The 20,213-nt window shown below is 40.9% G+C and overlaps 1 protein-coding gene across 3 annotated transcripts in view; it reads left to right on the forward strand.

The window, feature by feature from the left end:
• The window catches only part of TACC1 (transforming acidic coiled-coil containing protein 1), a 124,381-nt gene that overhangs the window by 75,581 nt on the left and 28,587 nt on the right, over window positions 1–20,213 (forward strand). For 2 of the 3 annotated variants that reach the window (XM_063448410.1, XM_063448408.1), the window contains exons 4-5: window positions 4,441–4,476; window positions 14,143–14,203. In XM_063448410.1, coding sequence (XP_063304480.1) covers window positions 4,441–4,476; window positions 14,143–14,203 — 97 coding nt within the window. The remainder of the gene's footprint in view (window positions 1–4,440; window positions 4,477–14,142; window positions 14,204–20,213) is intronic. The other variant, XM_063448409.1, reaches the window with a different exon arrangement.

The raw sequence follows: 20,213 nt of genomic DNA on the forward strand, positions 1-20,213 counted from the left end.
CCAATCTTCTTTTTTCCCCAATCTCTCTCCTTCTTTCTTCCTTAGTTTTCCTTAAGATACTTTAGTTTTTGCTGTATTGATCACGCCCCTGCAGTCTCACTGCTCAATTCTCTGCCATTTACAATTTAAATCACTGTTTATGAAACCCTAGTCACTACTCCCTGCATGTGACTTACAAAGCCTTCCTAAGCACTTCTTAAAATGTTTACACTTCCTTTAATGCACATGTTGTTTAATTTCAAATGTTGTATCTCCTATGTTGTTAATAACTATTTAGAGCCTTCAGGAGGTTCCTGTGTGTGATTAAAGTTCAATTTACAGAGCAGAAAATACAAATTTCGGAACTTAAAGGATCACTATAGGGTCAGGAACACAAACATGTATTCCTGACCCTATAGTGTTAACACCACTATCTAGCCCCCTGGGCCCCCTAATGCCTCCATAAATATAGCAAAATCTTAATGTATTCAAGCCTGAAGCTAGATTTGCATGCTGTTTGACTCAGAAAAACAAGCAGTCTTCTGACATCATCAGAAGTGGTAGCACTCACAGTGCGTCCCCATAGGATTGGCTGAGACTGACAAGGAGGCAGATCAGGGGCAGAGCCAGCATGATTCAAACATAGCCCTGGCTAATCAGCATCTCCTCATAGAGATTAATTGAATCAATTAATCTCTATGAGGAAAGTTCAGTGTCTGCATGCAGAGGGAGGAGATACTGAATGTTTGCATGCGTTTTAGGCAGCCATGACCCAGGAAGGATCTCTAACAGCTATCTGGGGAGTGGCCAGTGAAGTTATCACTAGGCTGTAATGTAAATACTGCTTTTTCTCTGAAAAGACACTGTTTACAGCAAAAAGCCTGAAGGTAATGATTCTACTCACAATAACAAATTCAATAAGCTGTAGTTGTTCTGGTGACTATAGTGTCCCTTTAACATCTGATTTAAAATGAAACCATTTTTTCATACCAGCTGTCAATCACAGTCAGGGCAAGTGTGGCTAGGGCTGCATAAACAGAAACTAAATTGAGCAGTGAGACTATAAGGGCATAATCTATACACCTAAACAGCTAAATTAAAGGGATACAATAGTCACCAACACAGTGAAGCTGTTTTTGTGTATATGTCATGCCCCTGCAGTCTCACTGCTCAATTCTCTGTCATTTAGTAGTAGTAGTAGTTAAATCTCTTTTCTTTCCGTTTATGCAGCCCAAACCGCACCTCCCCTGGCTGTGACTCACACAGCTTGTATGAAAAAAAAAAAAAAAGGTTCCACTTACAATTAGACATTAACTTGCTTTAGAAGTTTTTTCTCCTGCTCTGAAAACTTTTTTCACACACGGAAGGCTCCTGCATGGTCTAAGAGGCTATTTGCAGAGCAGAAGATAACACATTTAGATTAAACAGACTGTGCAATACAGGGATGTAGAGTATCTAAGTTCATTTTCAGGGAGGTGTGGCTAGGGCTGTATAAATAAAGTGATTTAAGTCTTAAATGGCAGAATAGAGTAGGGACACTACATGGGGCATGAGCTATAAACCCAAACTGCTTCATTAACCTCAAGTTGTTTTGGTGCCTATTGTATTCATTTAAGATAAAGTTGTTTTGGTGACTAAAGTAGAGACCTTAGTCTCTTGGTTTTTTGTTTTGTTGATTGCATGTATTCTAGTCAATAAAAATGGAATTGCAAAAAAAGTGAATTACCATGGAACAAACCCTGGACAGTGTGATAAGACCCAGAATTAGGGACTGTCCCACCAGATTTGAGACATAGACATTTGGAGCTCTATTATTATTACTGCCTGTTTATTAAGGTAAATAATTGCATGGATGATGTTCTCATCTATTTTGTACAAGGATAGAAAACATGATCTATCTGCCTGTTGAAATAACTGTACTTTTAAATCCCTCTTTTTTATATACATTTTGAATTGTTGTGAACAATTTTGTAATAAATAAGAAGAAACATTTCAATATTTAGGTGTTATTATATTTAAAGGACCACTATAGTGCCAGGAAAACAAACTCGTTTTTCTGGCTCCATAGGGTCTTTGTGTCCCCCCCACCCTCAGGGTCCCACTCCCGCCGGGCTGAAGGGGGAGTAAGGGGTTAAATTCTTACCTTTCTCCAGCGCCGGGCTCCCTTGGCGCTGGGGAGTCCCCTCCCTCTTCCGACGTCATCCGCTGAATGCGCATGCGCGGCAAGAGCCGCGCATGCATTCAGTCAGTCCATAGGAAAGCATTTCTCAATGCTTTCCTATGGACGCTGGCGTCTTCTCACTGAGAAAATCACAGTGAGAAGTGCGGAAGTGCCTCTAGCGGCTGTCAATGAGACAGCCACTAGAGGCTGGATTGACCCTAATGTAAACATTGCAGTTTCTCTGAAACTGCTATGTTTACAGCTGCAGGGTTAACCCTAGATGGACCTGGCACACAGACCACTTCATTGAGCTGAAGTGGTCTGGGTGCCTATAGTGGTCTTTTCAATTCCAATTACTTATGTGATAGAGGTCCAGCATGCGTCACACGATAGAAAATTTGATTTTAGTCTTTCTTTGAGTGTAGTGTTCTTTACTTTAGTGAGTGTATGTATGTATATGTATGTGTAATGGAATATTTTGTTTGATATATTTTTCAATTTTTTTGTTTTTGTTGTCTATTCTATGAACATTTACTTGTGACTAAAATAGCAGTGATGAAATAAACTTCACTTGTGACAGATTATGCAATTCTAATATATTGGACTAAAGGTCATCTTGAAACTGAACATATAGTGAAAAACCTAACAGAGTTATTCACTAAAGTGAGAATTCAAAGTAAATTCTAAATTTAAGGTCAAAATTGTCATTTACAATGTACACTATGTTCTAGATATTGCAGTAATGGCTAACCTGGGCACCGCAGGTGTTTGGAAACTGTGTGGATTATGCATATACATAGTGATGTTAGAAGGAGATTTGATATATACCTATGTTTGTGTTGTCAAGGCACAAATGTTTGCGCAAATTAGGTGAGGCAAACTATATTCAACACAAAAATGTTGTGCATTTTTGATTTGTGTTTTTTGAGGTCATATTTTCATGTATTTACATTGTGTCCATTGTACCTCATTTATGTAGTTTTATAGCATTTGTACATGCTCATGGTTATTCCAAGTCCCTAATATCCGTAGTTCTCAAACTGATCTACGCTACACTATGTACAGCCTATGGTCCTTCTAATGTTTATGGTAGGTTTTCTTTAAGCATGGTATGAGATTTGTGACAGAATACATACTGCTAATATATATTTTTATATATATATGTATATATATATAACATAACATATATTTAACTTAAGATTTTTGATGCAACGTGTGAAATGGATACAGCATTGAAGATGAGCTGATAAGGACTCATGATTGATGACGTGGAAGCCATATTGTGCAAGTTTCTGTTTTTGTCTTACTGGGGAGTTCAGCATCTCAGTATCGTGCTTACTTAAGTGCTTACTGGAAGGGACACTCTTAGCACTTAAACCACGAGATCTTAATGTAAACCATTGCTGTTTCTAGGAAATGGCAATGTCATGCCTCTAGTGGATGTCGGATAGACCACCGCTAGAGGTACTTCCTGCTTAAGACCTTCATGTTCAGTGTCATGACTCACATCTATTAAGAGCAACACTCTATCACTAAAAATGCATATAAGTATGTAAACGGCAAATGTTATGTGATCTAAAATATATATATTAGCTCAATAAAATGGGCTGCTACGACTATTTTGCTAACTTAGGCCTCTATTTTAATATTTTCGGATAAGCTTTTTGAATGATCACAATCTGTTGTTAGAAAAAACACGGTTCAAATTATTTATTTCCACAAGTCTATTAAGGAATTTTTGTCAATAAATCATTTAAAAAGTTTTCAAAACAAATTGTGATGATTTGAAAAGCTTACCCAAAAATATTAAATCAAGTCCTTCTTTTTCTAGGTTGGTTTTATTTTCTAATTTGGTTCCATTTTAATTTTTCAACCATATTAACATAATGGGAAATCTAGAAAAAATGACATTATCTCCTCCCTAATCCTCTTCCTTTTACACCATGTATCCTCTCCTATAACTCCTCCAATTGCCCCTTATAAGCTCTTCCTTTAACTCTGCCTGCTCATGTTACCTTCCCCTATAACCGTACTGCTTCCTGTTACCCCCCTATTACTCCATGTAACCTCTCTCTGTAAAGCCCGTTACTCCATGTAACCTTTGTAACCACGTAACTGCTCTTTGTGACTCATATTGCAATTACTAACAAGCTCCTACCTTTCCATATAATCTATATCTGTGAGTTTATATTACAGTAACAAAAAGTCATTTGTTTTCGGGTTGTTGTTTTTTTTTAGTTTTTTTCATTTGTTTTATTCCTCTTACTCCATCTGTCCTATTTTCTCTTCCTTTGCCTCAGGACTTCTGAGCAAGTGAAATTTCTCTGTTTTTTGTTGTAAGTATCTCTTTTCTATCTGCTTTTAGTAGGATCTTTGCATGTTTCTGCAGTAGGAGAAATTATAAGGAGCGTTTAAAAGAAGAGTCCGTTAAAATGTTATAAAGCGCAAAATTATGAAGATATATGGGGCTTTGATAGGAATGATATTGATATGTTATAGACATGAAATTATATGGATTAGAAGAGGAATTAAATAAAGAGGTTATATGGTATAGGGATAGGTTGGATAACAGTACAGATCTCGAATAGCAAGCTATGACAGCTCTATATGTATCCCACAAAAACCTTATATAAAATGATCCACAGCTGTATTTTTTGCTTTATTTGTTTCTGCACTTTTTCTGGAGTGTACTTCAAGCACCATAACCACTTCAGAGCACTGTAGTGGTTATGATACCAAGAGTCTTCTTGTGCCATTCCCTGATAGTGACAAAATATGAACTTCTATTTTAGCATATTTGTGTAACCATGAGTAACGTGGGCGCCGAATCATAAACGTTTTAAAGAAGCACTCCAAGCACGGTACGCATTACAGCACTCTGTAGGAGTACCTTGATAACCCCCTAATTTTAGAATTATTTGACTTGTTATGGGGGTCTGCCAGGCACCACTCCCTGTCTCCACTACTGCTCAGAAGCTCCTGCTCCTCCTCTGCTTCCATTGGCTATCTTGGCTAAGCCCCACTGTGGGGGTCTCTCAGCACTGCTAGTTTTAGCTCAGTGAAGAGAACTTCCAGCTTTTACTAGGCAGTAGTGGAGGCACGGAGTGGTGCTTGCAGACCCCACGTAAGAACTCAAACCCTTCTAACATGGATTGACTCCTTACAATAAGAATGTGTAAGGGCACTCCTTGCACCATAACCACTACAGTGTGTTGTAGTAGTTATGGTGCTTTGATAAGAGATTTTGAATGGCTTATTGAGATGCGTTACATGACACTGTTATGCTGCGACAGGGCAAGCCTATTGCTTCTAGCACTTCTGTCCTCTATATTTGTAATCTGTGAACCATGCCGGCTTTACCTCTTATTTAAGGGAATACTCTGTCAGTTAAAAAAAATGTATACTTTACTAAAAAAATAAACTATTCTCTTTTAAAGATTCACTTTGACTTCTTCAGCTATAGTGTAACACCCAAGATGGAAATCGTAGATTTAAATATAAGTAAACAAATGTTATGAGCAATAAAATGTGTCCAGTCAGTTGTATTTTATAGCATGAAGTATGGCATTAAATTTAAACTTAAATGCAGCGTCTCTTGTATCATGAAAAGCTCTGAGTTACAGAGATTGGAATAACAACCTTGGAATCTTCCTCTAGGTTTTAGGATTTGATGCTAATCTTTGAAGCATTTGGGATTCTTTTGATAACCTCCATGCGATTAAAATGCCAAGCATTCCAGCACTTAGGGTTACTGTGTATTGATTATACATCAAAGTCTTCTTTTTTCCAGGGCCATCTAGGGTTATTGCTGATACTTTGTAAGTATAGAATGTCAGTGAGCTAGGGACAAGTAAGGGCATGATCTACTTACTTTAGGCTTCTCTACAACTAAGGAAGTGAGAGCTACCTCACTGGCCTCATGCAGTTATGTTTTTTGTTTACCATGATGCTCGAACAAATAATTGATGAAAAACACATATATATTACAAATAGCAACCTGAGTGAAAAAGGCTTCAGATAAAAAATTTTAAATTGGACAAATGTCATATTATATCATCATAAATATAAAAATCAACTTTAGTATGAGCTGAATGATGATGAACCACCCCTAGTAAAGTGTACAGTTATATGAAACACTAAGAAGGAGATTTAGCATAAACAGGTGCTAGTCAGGGGCAGAGTGCTATATAAATATGGAGCAATCACCATGGAAACCATTAGGATGTCTGTCAGTATTTAGTCCTTTGCATTCCAAAACATAACCTATTTTTAGCCATTATAAAGCTCTCCCTAAATACCTAGATGGCACTCACAGCAATTTTGCATATACACGTATGTATGCATGCAGAAACATATTTCACATTTTCATTTGTATCATTTAAAAAAATATTGGGTGTTTTTTTAAAAGACAAAACACATAAACATCTACAAGCCAAGTCTAAAATTACTTACCACCACAAATAGAAGTGAACAATATTTTGTGTTTGATCCCTGTTTTGTGAAATCTCTTGCCAGAGGTCGATTTCTATTTATCAGTAATTTATTAGTAATAAAAAAAATCTCAGGCACTCACTGTACTTGGTTCCAGGCAGGTTTATTACAACGTTTCGACCTACGTTGTAATAATTTCTATTTATCAGTCACAAGAGGGAGAAAATAGGAATCATTAAATACTTGTTGTATATATTTGAATATGCTTGATGTTCAATAATGGTTCCCACATATTGTTGCTCTCGTCTAACCCTACTAAATTTGTGATATAACTGTCTGTCACTTGAGATCTTCACAGTTCTGTATTCCATGGCAAAATGTTGCTCCCAAAAATTGAGATTTTTCAGCCCGGTTAAAGGCACAGTACAAATATCATAATTACTATTGTTTATTATAGTGATTATCCCACAGTCTCACTTTTACATCTTGCACCTAACCTAACCACTTAAAAAGATCTACTCGGGTGGTGTTATGGGATCACCCTCACCTAAACCCATAATTCGCTTGGTAGTGGAAACCATTGTAAGTGTCAGATAAAAGTGTTAGTATTTATTTCTTCTTGTCTAGGTGACTATATTTTCTCAAATGTTGAACTCATATTCAGCAGTGTTTGGCACTTTGGCTGCCAAAGTACCGGTATCCCTGTTATCATGTTTTCATCATGTGTGATAATTGGCACTGCTTTTTGGGGATAAACTAGTTATGCCATAAATTATTGCTGGTCATGTGTTTATGGGATAAGATCAGACCCCATAAGACAGAATACGAAAAGGATTCTTCTGAAGCATCTGTCTCCATTGTGCTCTATTTATATGGGTCTCGGATATATATATATATATATATATATATATATATATATATATATATATATATATATATATATATATATCACATTATTTGAATGCATTCTCTATGGAAAACATAAAAAAATAGGTAGTGCAGTATTATCCCATAGATAATTAATATTTTACAGTTACGATTTTATTCAAAACAAAATGTATTTGTCTTTTGGATTGCTGGCAATGCATCTGTTTTCTTTTCCATTTACTGTGATTTAAAGCCGCACTGTCATGGCTGCATTTTTTTTCTTCTTGACTCCACTACCTCTAATTGACCCCATATGACCTTTTTTTAAACTTTATTTTGTGCCTGGGTGCCACCATCTTTGTGTGGGCGGATGAAGGCCTTATGGGACACGTCATCTGCCCACACTAGATAGCGCTATGAAATTCCCGCGCATGCCCAGTTATACACATGGGCATTCGCTACTGTCCGGAATTCGGACGGGAATTTCGTCTATTCATTCGTCAGAAAGACTAATGAATGAATAGAAATGTCAAACAAACACCGAATGTGGGTGTTCATTTGTTCAGTTTATTACAAGGAGGGAGCTACCGGCACGCAGCTCCCTCCTTGTGGCTGCTTACTGTTGTAAAAATAACAATAAAAACAACCTCCCCTCTAATAAAGTGCCCCATTATGGGACACCTATTCAAACAAATAACGGGGGACATAGTGTCCCCCCCGAACCCCCAACCGTGCTCTGCGAGTGGGAGCTATTCAACTAAACGGGGGACCTACTGCCGCCCCCACCCATTAGCGGCGGTGGGGGCCCTAAAAGACAATGGGGGGGACCTATGGCCCGTCGCTCTGGCCCCCACCCATTAGCAGTGGGTGTGGGCCTAAATAACAATAAGAGGACAGTCGAGCCCCACCCATGAGCGGTTGGTGGGTCCCTAAAAGACAGTAGGAAGGGGACCTATTGTCCCAGGCCCCCACCCACGAGCGGCGGGTGGGGGTTCTAAATGACAACAGAAGGGGATTACCTATTAACCACCCAGCCCCCACCCATGAGCGGCGGGTGGGGGCCTTAAAAGACAATAGGGGGAGGGGACCTATTATCCCGGCCTCCACCCTCTTGTCATTTAGGGCCCCCACCTGCCGCTCATAGGTGGGGACCAGGGGGACAGGACCATAGATTCCCCCCTATTGTCTTTTATGGCACCCATCCGCCACTCATTAGTGTGGGCCAAGGGGGACGCCACTCGCGGGCCATAGGCGGGGGCTCGGTGGGGGACACTATGTGCTAGTTAATAGATTCCCCACCACGGTGGCATTTATTATAAAAGGGGTTAAAATCTGTGCTCTACTCTTGTTTATTTTTGTTTGTTTTGTTTGTTCTAGTGTTCCCTTTCTGGGACATGTTAAAGACCCTTGTGAGCATATCCTTCCTTGTCTTGTGTGGGACTATTGCTAGACATCTGCACTTTAGAGAGTCTTTACTCGGCTGTGTTTGCTGTGGTACCGTGATTTTGTTACCCGGCAAATTTAACACCAGTTGCTGTCGCAAACCCCTTTATTTATTTAGTTAGTTGCACTTCCCTATTGCATTTTTGTGACCCGACCCACCCTGTGTGGACTAGACAGTCTCCTGCCCCATTTTTCATAACTTTTAGTATTGAGAAGGGGGGTATGTATGCTCATTTGCAATAAAACTAATGGTCTTAACATTATAAATCAATAACTAGTAGTGCCGGATTAGATGCCTTCTCGATCTGCATTAAATGTTTTGACGGACTTCATTACACTCAAATTTATCTGGGCATATAAAAAAGTGATTTTACTTGGGATGGTGCCAGCACACTCCTGGTACTATAACCACTGTAGCACGTTGTAATGATTGTGGTTTTTGTAGTGTTTCTGCAAGCATACGTAAAGCAGCTAACTGCATGCATATTTATACAAGACTTTGTAGTTGAATGTAAACGCATAATTATAATGACATCCATGCTTGGCCCCTTTTTGACAGTGCCATGAAGGGGAGGGGCATAGTCATTATCACATAAAGCCAGGGTGAATAGCGATTTCACAACTATGGTGTCAGGAATACATATATGTATTCCTGACACTATAGTGTTCCTTTAATCAAATAAAAGGAACATTCTGGTCACCATACCAACTTCATCTAAATGAAAATGCTTTGATGCCAGGAGGCCCATGGGTGCCCTCTTTCCTTTAAGGGGTGAAACCTCTCTCATATGGTTTAACCCCAAAGACTTCCTCCAACTCCAGATCTCCCAGTGATATTCGGCTTCTGAAACGGAGTGTCATAAAGTGCAGATTGACGTCAGGCATGGGTGCTGCAGATTGGCTAGAGTGGTCAGTTGACGCTTTAAGCCAATCGCTAGTTCCCGGTTCATAGAATGCCAGCTGACCGCTCTAGCCAATCAGCGACACCCCTACCCAGCAGCACTCTGTGCTTCCTGACACTCAGTAAATAAAAGTGAACACATTAACACTAATATTGTTTTTACCTGGGGAGATGAGAAGGTCCAAAGTTTCCCTGCCAGGCCCAGGTACCAAAGCCTTATGATGTGGTGTCCAGAATGTAGTGGAGGGATCACTTCACTTGTCCTTCCTGCTCCAATCTCCCTTTCTTCTCCTTCAGTTGACACAGTCTTCTTTTTCTTCTGACACTGTCTTCTCTCCTCCTTGGCTCCTTTCTCTTTCTGATCCCTTTCTGCGCCTTCTCCTACTTTACCTTTGAGCTCCTTCTGCCCCTCCCAGCTCCTTGCTGTCCCTTTTTGCTCCTTGCTGTCACTCCCTGCTCATTTCTGTTCCTTCTCCTTCCTGCTTCTTCTCCTACTTTACCTTCCTACTCCTAGCTGCCCTTTCTGCTCCTTGCTGTCCCTCCTTGCTAATTTCTGTTCCTTCTCCTTCCTTCTCCTTCTCCTACTTTACCTTCCTGCTCTTTGCTGCCCTTCCTGCTCCTTGCTGACCCTTCCTGCTCCTTTTCCTACTTTACCTTTGTGCTCCTTCTGATTCTTTCTGCTCCTTTATCTTTGTGCTCCTTCTGTCCCTTCATGCTCCTTGCTGACCATTTCTGCTCCTTGCTGACCATTCCTGCTCCTTGTTGACCCGTTCTGCTCCTTCTCCTACTTTACTTTGTGTTATTTTCTGATTCTTTCTGCTCCTTTACCTTCCTGCTACTTCTGTCCCTTCCTGCTCCTTGCTGTTCCTTTCTACTCCTTGCAGCCCTTTCTGCTCCTTCTTCTACTTTACCTTTGTGCTCCTTCTGATTCTTTCTGCTCCATGCAGACCCTTCCTTCTCCTTGCAGACCCTTCCTACTCCTTGCTGCCCATTTCTGCCCCTTCCTGCTCCTTGCAGACCCTCCCTGCCCCTTCCTGCTCCTTACAGACCCTTCCTACTCCTTGCAGACCGTTCCTGCTCATTTCTGCCCCTTCCTGCTCCTTGCAGACCCTCCCTGCCCCTTTCTGCTTCTTGCAGACCCTCCCTGCCTCTTCCTGCTCCTTGCTGCCCCTTCCTGTTCCTTTCTGCTCCTACTTTACCTTTCTGCTCATTCTGTCCCTTCCAGCTCATTTCTGACCCTTTTCACTCCTTGATGTCCCTTCCTGCTCATTTCTGGTCCTTCTCCTTTCTCCTACTTTACCTTCCTGCTCCTTGCTGACCCTTCCTGTATGCTGCCCCATCCCTAACTTACCTGATCTGTGGACTGCCCGCCCATGCCTCACTTACCTGATATGTATGCAGCCCACCATTCCTCACTTACATGATCTGTAGGCTGCCCCCCCCCCATGCCTCACTTACCTGATCTGTAGGTTGCCCCCCCCCCCACACACACACACTCACACCTCACTTACCTAATCTGTAGGCTGACCCCCATCCCTTACTTATCTGATCTGTAGGCTGTCCCCATCCCTCACTTACCTGATCTGTAGGCTGCCCCCCATCCCTCACTTACCTGATCTGTAGGCTGCCCACCCCCATCCCTCACTTGCCTGATCCATAGGCTGCCCCCCCATCCCTCACTTACCTGATCTGCAGTCTGGGAGTTGCTGGCTGCACTCTGTGCTGCTCCCCTGCGGATTCAATCAGGATTGAGAAGCAAGAATAAGATGTCGCTTCCTATCCCTGTCTCTCTCCATACATAGCGCCACCTACTGTACAACGCCGGTATTGCAGTGTATTCTCAATCTCAAAAGAAAAATATCGGCACAAGCTGAAAAATCCACGGGGACAAGTGCACCCCCTTGCCGCCCCCCCATCCACCCCGCGGACGCCCATGGTAGTTTTCAAAATGTATTTACTGATCGATCAAACTTAGCAGGTTTAAACACTGACTAGATGCGACCCAGTGATAGATGCTTTGAAAGCCCTGTGACCGGTGTTCTCTTAGTATAACATTTGCGTGAACACCGTAAAGGGGTCAAAGTTCAATGAATGATCAATAAAAAGATAATGAATCTGTCAACCAAGTGATGTCATATATAATTAACAGTGAATGCATGAGATATGTTTTCTAAGTAATCCACTTCTCACATCAGCATCAATAAATCAATCGACATGCAAACAACTCTTAATGAAAAATTTATGTTTGGTTGGCTCTGACAGTTTACCATATTTTTTTATGTTTACACTTACATTTTACACTTAAACATAAACAGCTTACTTACTAAAGCCAAACTAAATGTGCATATGCTTGAATGTATCTGTGAACAAATAGTCTAATTTTAACAGTTTCCAAAAATGTGACATTATATTTATTTTATGCAATTTTTGACTATGGTTTCTGACTATCAATGGAACATAAAGAAAATGGTTGGTAAACTAATTGATGCCACTATAACGATTATTTGTGCAATGTTTTTCCATAGACTTTCAAGGAGGCAGATCGGGGCAGAGCCAGTACAAGTCAAACACAGTGCTGGCCAATCAGCATCTCCTCATAGAGATCAGTTGAATCAATGCATCTCTATGAGCATAGGCGTGCGCAGCCTATTGCATTAGGGTGTGCACCCTAAGGCACAAACACACGCTGCGTGTATATGTATGTATGTATAATATATATACACACATACATACACTGCTGTGTGTGTGTGCTGTTAGGTTGCTGTGTGTGTGTGTGTAAGGGTGCTGTGTGTAAGGGTGCTGTTAGTGTGATGTGTGTGTGAGGGTGCTGGTAGTGTGCTTTGTGGGTGCGAGTGTGTGTGTGTGTTTGTGAGGGTGCTGTTAGTGTGCTGTGTGTGAGGGTGCTGTTTGTGCATGAGTGTGCTGTGTGTGTGAGGGTGCTGTGTGTGTGTGAGAGTGAGGGTGCTGTGTGTGCTGTTTGTGTGAGAGTGCTGTATGTTTGCAGGGATTGCGGGGTGGAGGTAGGAGTAGATTAGTAAATATCCCCCCTCCCTTCTTACCTTATGTAGGGAGGGGGATCCTTGCTGCCATGTGCCATCCCTGGTGGTCCAGTGGAGAGTGAACTCTAGCCTGGGGGGCTAGAGTTCACTCTCACGAGATCTGAGCGTTGTCACGGCAACGCTCAGATTTCGCGAGAGGAACCAGGCGGAGCTGCTGGCTAGAGCTCCCCGGGTCCTCTCCTGCCTCCCTCCATGCTGCTGTGGGCCGGTGAGGGAGATCCGGTTTCAATCCATAGGTGTGCCGCAGGGATTAGGGTGTGCCCCGGCACACCCTGTGTGCACGCCTATGTCTATGAGGAAAGTTCGGTGTTTTCATGCAAAGGGTGAAGACACTTAATGGCAGTGCTGCACACTATGCAGCATTGCCACATGAAGCACCTCTCGGAGCCATCTGAGGAGTGGCCAGTGGAGGTATCCCTAGGCTGTAATGTAAACACTGCATTTGCTCTGAAAATACAGTGTTCACTGCAAAAAAGCCTAAAGGGACGGATTATACTCACCAGAACATATACAATAGGCTGTAGTTGTTCTGGTGACTATGCTGTCCCTTTCATTTTCATCTGTTACAGACCTTTTTTGTTCTTTGTCAAAATGTTTTCATGCAGTTTTACAAAGACCTGATAATTCCTCAGCACCCATTTTCCATCCCCTCAGCTTTATCCATGATAATGATGAAGATCCGTCTATCCCGGATAAGTGACACAGGCTTTAATCTCCCTGTGAGCCTATGTCATTTCAGTCACAATAAAAAGTTTAACTTTGACACGGCACCGGTAAATCCTGTATATACGTGTACATATTTTGACTAATAATGAGAATGTGAAAATTCTTTATTATCACGTCTCAAGCTGGGGGTCCTTAGTTAAAAAAAAATAAACTATTTTTGATAATTCTTTAAACTTCGACCCTGTGTGCAAGTAATAACGGAAAATTTCAGAAGGAGTTTAGTAGAGACTAAACTATAGAAGAAAGGGCTCTAGATTGATATTTATTGCTGGTATATGATTTTTAGAAAAGGAGGGTGACTTGGGTCTCCTTTAGACCATTTTATTGCAAAGGATGAACTACTGCAATAGTCATTAACAGTCAAAAAGACCGCTGCTTTTTAATAGCGCTATAAATACTACAGGCCTGGCACACTTTCAGTGTAATTAACTTTTTGATTGAATTTCACGGAGCATCAATATCTAGTTTCACAATATTTCAGATTCTGTTTGCCTTCAAGAACCGCATCTTTTTACAATGAGAGTGTCTGAATAGATGAGATCACTGTATTAACATTACTATTATTCTTTCCACAGAAACAGCTGCAAAGTACAGAACTATGAAGGATCATCACTTGTGCTCGATGTCTGCACACAGGTGAACATATATATATATGGCTGTTTTACGCATGACAGTTTCTGTTTGTTTGCATTAGCACCGCTAATATTAAGCTATGTTGCCAGTAACTGTGAAATATAAATCCTCTCTACATTCGCAGGGTATTTTTAGTTCCTGTGGACAAAGCAAACATTTATTCCTGACCCTATAGTGTTTAATCCACCATTTAGATGGCTTGCCCCGCCTTAGTCCCCTTAGAAAATGAAAACTCACCTTATTTCCCGTGCCGCGCAGGTCTGCTGACGCTGGCCGAAATCCGCATGGAGGCAGGATGGGGCAGGGCCAAACACTGTTTTAGACAATCAGCACCCTCCTTATTGAGATACATTGAAACAATAGTGCTGCCAACTGTGCAGCACTGCCCCAGAAATCACCTCCAGTGGCTATCTGAGGAGAGGCCACTTGGAGGTGTCCCTGGAGGGAAATATAAATGTTCTCTAAGAAGGCAGTCTTTGCATTAACCCCTTAAGGACGGCGGGCGTGCTATGCAGTGCTTGGGGAACCGGCTTTGAACGCCGTGGACAGCATAGCACGTCCCCGCCGCCCTACTCACTTACCCAGTCGCAGGCGATCCCACGCCGATGGTTGCGGTGGGGGGACTCACCTGGCATCCCAGGGAGTCCCCCTGCTTCCGTTCCTGCCCTCCTGGTCAAAGACCTCACGATCACATGGACGGCATAGCCATCCACAGCAATGCCAGCTGGGGGAGTGCCTGTAATGACAGATACTTCCCCTGCTGCCTGGAAAAAAAAAAGTTTAAAACAGTGTACAAAAATACAATTATATATACTTGGATCATATATATATATATATATATATATATATATACATATATATATATATATATATATATGATCTAAGTAAATATATATACACATAAACATACATACACATAAATACACATACACTGTCTAAGTGTATTTTAATATTGAATGATATATATAAAATAAGTAAATATGTTAAATAAAAATAAAAAATAATTTACAAAAATAAAAAATATATATGTGTAATTTCGTTCTTACTGTATTTTAAAATTAATATATATTGATATCAAAATACAAGTGGAACGAAATAATATATTTATCTATATACATAAGTATATATCACTATATATATATATATATTTAAAAGAAACCAAGAGGGCTGCACTCACCTAAACATGCACACATTATAGGGTGCTGCTGGGGCCAAAATATACAAAACACAGAATCCAGCGCACTCGCTTATTAACACCTCACCTTAGGTGAGTGCAGCCCTCTTGGTTTCTTTTATATATTTGGGAGTCCCAGGACAACTCCTTGGTTTTGCACCCCTCCCTGTTACAGGTGCCTCATTCCAGGACCCTATTTAGCCTTGACTTGCAGAGAGTCCCAGTAAGGGAGTATTTCCCAAGTAAGTGGATTAATCTCATAAGAGCAAGCATTAGGACCTGCCGAATATGGGGTACTTTGACGTAGTTGGCAGGCTTATGCAATGTATGATCATATAATGTTACTAAACCCCCATAATTTTTTGCCTAGGTGAGGTGTTTTTAAATAAAACTATTACAATCTCTAAGATTTGAAATCACTGTTTAGTTAATAAGCGAGTGCGCTGGATTCTGTGTTTTATATATATATATATATATATATAAAAATATATATATACAATTCTACATATATATTTATGTAATAATTTAACATGATTAGGTCATTTTATTAATTACAATTTGCATGACCTGCCTGACAACCCAGACCCAAAGTCCAGGGAATTTAATTTGCTAGCACTATATTTAACCCTGTAACTTTCCAAGACACCATAAAACCTGTACATGGGGGGTACTGTTTTGCTCGGAAGACTTCGCTGAACACAAATATTAGTTTTTCAAAACAGTAAAATGTATTACAACGATGATATCGTCACACAAATGGCACTTACATGAACTATATAATTTTTGTGATTAGTTTTACTGTTTTGAATCACTAATATTTGTGTTCAGCGAAGTCTCCTGAGTATAACAGTACCCCTCATGTACAGGTTTTATGGTGTTTTCAAAAGTTACAGAGGCAAATATAAGGCTTGAGTTTCAGTTTATTCTGACTCCCTCCTCTCCTTTCTCCCGCGCTGGCTGTCTGTATGCTGGGAAGAGTGACGTGCAGTCACTTCCTCCCAACTTGTGATGTCATCGCAAGGAGCCCAGTCGCGCTGTTTTAGCGCCCTGCGCTGACCGGGCCCCCTGACAATCCATATCCATCGGGTGGCCCTAACAGCATGGGCCACCCTATGGACCCCTTGGACGGCGGCCCCGGTGGTTTGCCGCACGGGCCGGGGCCGCAAAAGGGCGGCCGGGCCCCCTGGAGTGATGGGCCCAGTCGCAGCTGCGACCCCTTCAACCGCGGTATGTATGCCAGTGAAAGATGATTATATTAAAACCTAACCTTTTATTTTTCTATAATAAAAATTTGTTATCCTCCATTCTGCCGTAATGTTATCTATTTATTCCTAACTTAATTTAATTTTGAGAGTGAGGTTCAGTCATGTAAATAGGAAATGCAGAGTGCATGAACAAGTATCCTGGGGGCATCTTCAGCCACATTAAAATGAAGGCATGCACTCATTTAGTTGAAAATGGGAGGATTTGGAGAACAGTTTGATGTGAGGTATGAAAGCGATGTCAAAAGCAAGAAAGAATAACCAGAACTGTAGTGCTCCAACTTGAAACAGGCCATAAGGAGGAGGATGTTGGCAAAAAGAACACTGAATGAGTAAATGTAAAATTAAGGAACAATGAAAAATAACTTTTGAGGCTGGATTGTTTGAAGAAGAACCACATGGTTGTTAAAGACGAGAGAGATGAAGAAGGATTAGTAGGCTATAGTGAATTTAGAAATTATAAAATTATTGTTTTTGATCAAAGCAAAGTGCTGAAAGTGTAGGCCATGCTGATGACAGCCGAGAGTTGGAGTTTAGAGTTGGTCATATGTCCAAGATGTCTGGAGGCAAAAAGGAGGAAGAATGTGAGAAAATAGTTAAGTAGAGATGTTATGTTGAGGTAGCTGGTAAGAAACTAAATAGAAGCGAGACTGAATGCATCAAATATGGAACAAAACTGGTATAGCGAATTGGTAAGGGAACTGGATAAAGGGTGACTTAAAACCAGAAAAAAGTACAGAATCCTCTCCATCAGTAACGTTGTTAGATAAGAAGAGTGTTGAGATAGACAGTTGTCAGGTACTCTCAAAAATTTTCCTTTGCTTGTCTGTCCTAATTCTAACACTGCAATAATGGTCCATGTTGCTTTGGTTAGTACTTGCTACACATATACATTCAGTGCATAGCTTAACATCTAGGTTTTTTATAACACATATGGATGGCTTATGCCTCTGGTTGTATACTTAAAGCTAAATAGTATGTTTTCTGTTTTAGTGAGGAAAAACTATATATCTTGTGCATATATATATATATATATATATATATATATATACATATATATATATATATATCTATATAACAAAAGACACGGTCCTGCACTCACAGCACTCCTCCAGCCTTTTAACAATACATACACTCGAAGAGATGCACTTACCTGTCTTCATCAACATTTTAGTCCTCATCTGGACTTTCATCAGCATCCTGACATTACTGAACATTGGTGAATAAAGTTTGCAAGTTAAGAAGACAAGTGAGTGCCTGCACATAATTGATCCAGCACATAGAACTGTATCACACCTAGGACTAAAAGGTAACGTCTTACCGGGCCTTAGAATGGCCTGACTTAACGTACCAGATAATAGTAAGAATACTTGCCGAGGTCGGGGACACAGAATGAGACACAATGATGAGAGAAAGCCCAAAGTCATGGATACCAGAATACATGGAAGTCAAACGAAGCCAAAGTCAAAAACCAGAAATAAACGCTCAAGAACACACTCTCGGACAACCACGACAGGGCAATGAGGATTAGTAAAAATGCATTTAAATAAGCCTTTTAAAGTCTGATTGGCTTTTGACCCCAGAATGTGCGCGCGCATCTCCCGCGTGACTTCATACGCGCGTCGACATCGTCATCACCATGGGCCAACGTGGGGCTATAATTTGGCGTGGATCCGCAGCGGCCAGATAGGAAATATCAGCACTCCAAGGTATTTCAAAAGGTTTTACTTGAAAAAAAGAAGCCACAGACACTAAGCACTGTGGCATATATGTGTGGTGAAAAAATGCAAACAGAATAAGTTGGCGCAATTAGAAGAATTATCGAATATGCTAAGGATGTAACGAAAATGCAACCTACAATCTACAGGGAGTTCTGATACAAAATCTCCACCAAGTAAGAATCTAGAAAACAGAAGTATAGGTGCGCAAAGTAAATATGTGGAGTAGTCCTCAAAGTCAAGCTACAACTGACATAGCATAAGGAGATGTGTTAAGCTGAAAGCACTTCACTCTTTGACCGGTTAGGTATAGAAAGAAAATCCATTTATTAACACTTTTAAAAACAATGTGTAGGCTGGAGCCACTGCTGCTGATTTTTGCATAAGAGTTCAGCAAGTCCAGGGGAAATAAGGTAAACCGTGAAAAATGTTTGACCCCACTCTGTGCCCTGTTTTTTGCCGGCCGCTCTCTCTCTCAGTACAGTTGCTTCCGGGCTCCGGTCCACGCACTGCGTTTCGCCCCGCCTCTCGTGGCTTTCTCAAGCGTGAAGTGCTTTCAGCTTAACACATCTCGGATCCTACGATCACAAGGGGCTGATCCTCCTGGAACCCGATAGTCTGGAGTGGTACTTCAACCACTCCACAATTATTGGACTGCCTGAACAGACCTATGCAAGTATATGTTTGACTATTTTTATATGTCTATCTGCATGGTCACAATGTGATTTTGGTGTCAACCTATTGTACATTACTGCATTGTTGCACAATTTTACACAGTTTTTCCCATATTGGGGTGACACTCTGTTTTCTCCTTATGCTATGTCAGTTGTAGCTTGTCTTTGAGGGCTACTCCACATATTTACTTTGCGTACCTATACTTCTGTTTTCTATATATGTATGGTGGCAATGAAGTAGTTAACCTGTTTTGTCAATCTTTCTTTTATTGAAGCATTTTTGATGGGGTACAGAAGAGAAGGAGGGAAAAGTATAGTTTGATTACAGTAGAGGGTTTAAACATTATCAGCTTTAAACTATGACATTTCTGGGATAACGATGCTTCGTTTTTTAAATTGTTAACTTGTCGTTCAGGAACAACATAATATATTCATGAGCACTGCATGACGTGTTGGGATGTCAAAGGAATAGCAAAGTACAATATAATTTCCTAGACATGCAGTTAGTAATATAGCACGATTCAGGCTGGATTCGCTCCAAAAACTACCGAACATATCACATCAGAATATTACCACTGTAGCGTAGCAGACAATCACATAAATTAAGCGGGTAAGACCTGCGTATGGACTAAGTGAACTGTAACACAGCTTCCATTGGTGTCTAGCGCCTCCTGCCCCTTAGTATCACCCAGTTAGACTAACGCTTAAACGGTTTGGTTTTGGGCATGTAAACAATATTAAGGTACCCCTATGCACCGGTCCCTGTCTGTACAGTGTAATGCCTGTTTATAAATCAAATGCATGTGAGCATGTGTTCTCAAGTGTGTGTAAGGTCAGATGGCAGGTATGTGTCGGTGTTGCATAACTGTCTAAGCTCTAAAATGCTTTTGCTGGCAGCATATAACGTGTATCTGTACTTGCCACTGTTAACCTACATAGCAAGGTATAAGATCAGTTAGATAGGCATCATATTGTCCAAAAGCGTGTCCGTCCGTCCGGTAGGATCTACAAATCCGTTGTTAGAGCATGTTAGTGCCCAGAGTATGCAGGGCTAGCAGAGTGACAGTGTCCCGTACCAGTGCTTACATGCAGCCTCCATCCAGTTCTCTATCACCCGATGCCGGCTCTGCAAAGGCGATGTGTGACCGACTCTCGGTAGTTGTGGTTAGCTGCAATTCCTGTGTC

Source organism: Pelobates fuscus, chromosome 3 (assembly GCF_036172605.1).
Source record: "Pelobates fuscus isolate aPelFus1 chromosome 3, aPelFus1.pri, whole genome shotgun sequence".
NCBI classification, from domain to species: Eukaryota; Metazoa; Chordata; class Amphibia; order Anura; family Pelobatidae; genus Pelobates; species Pelobates fuscus.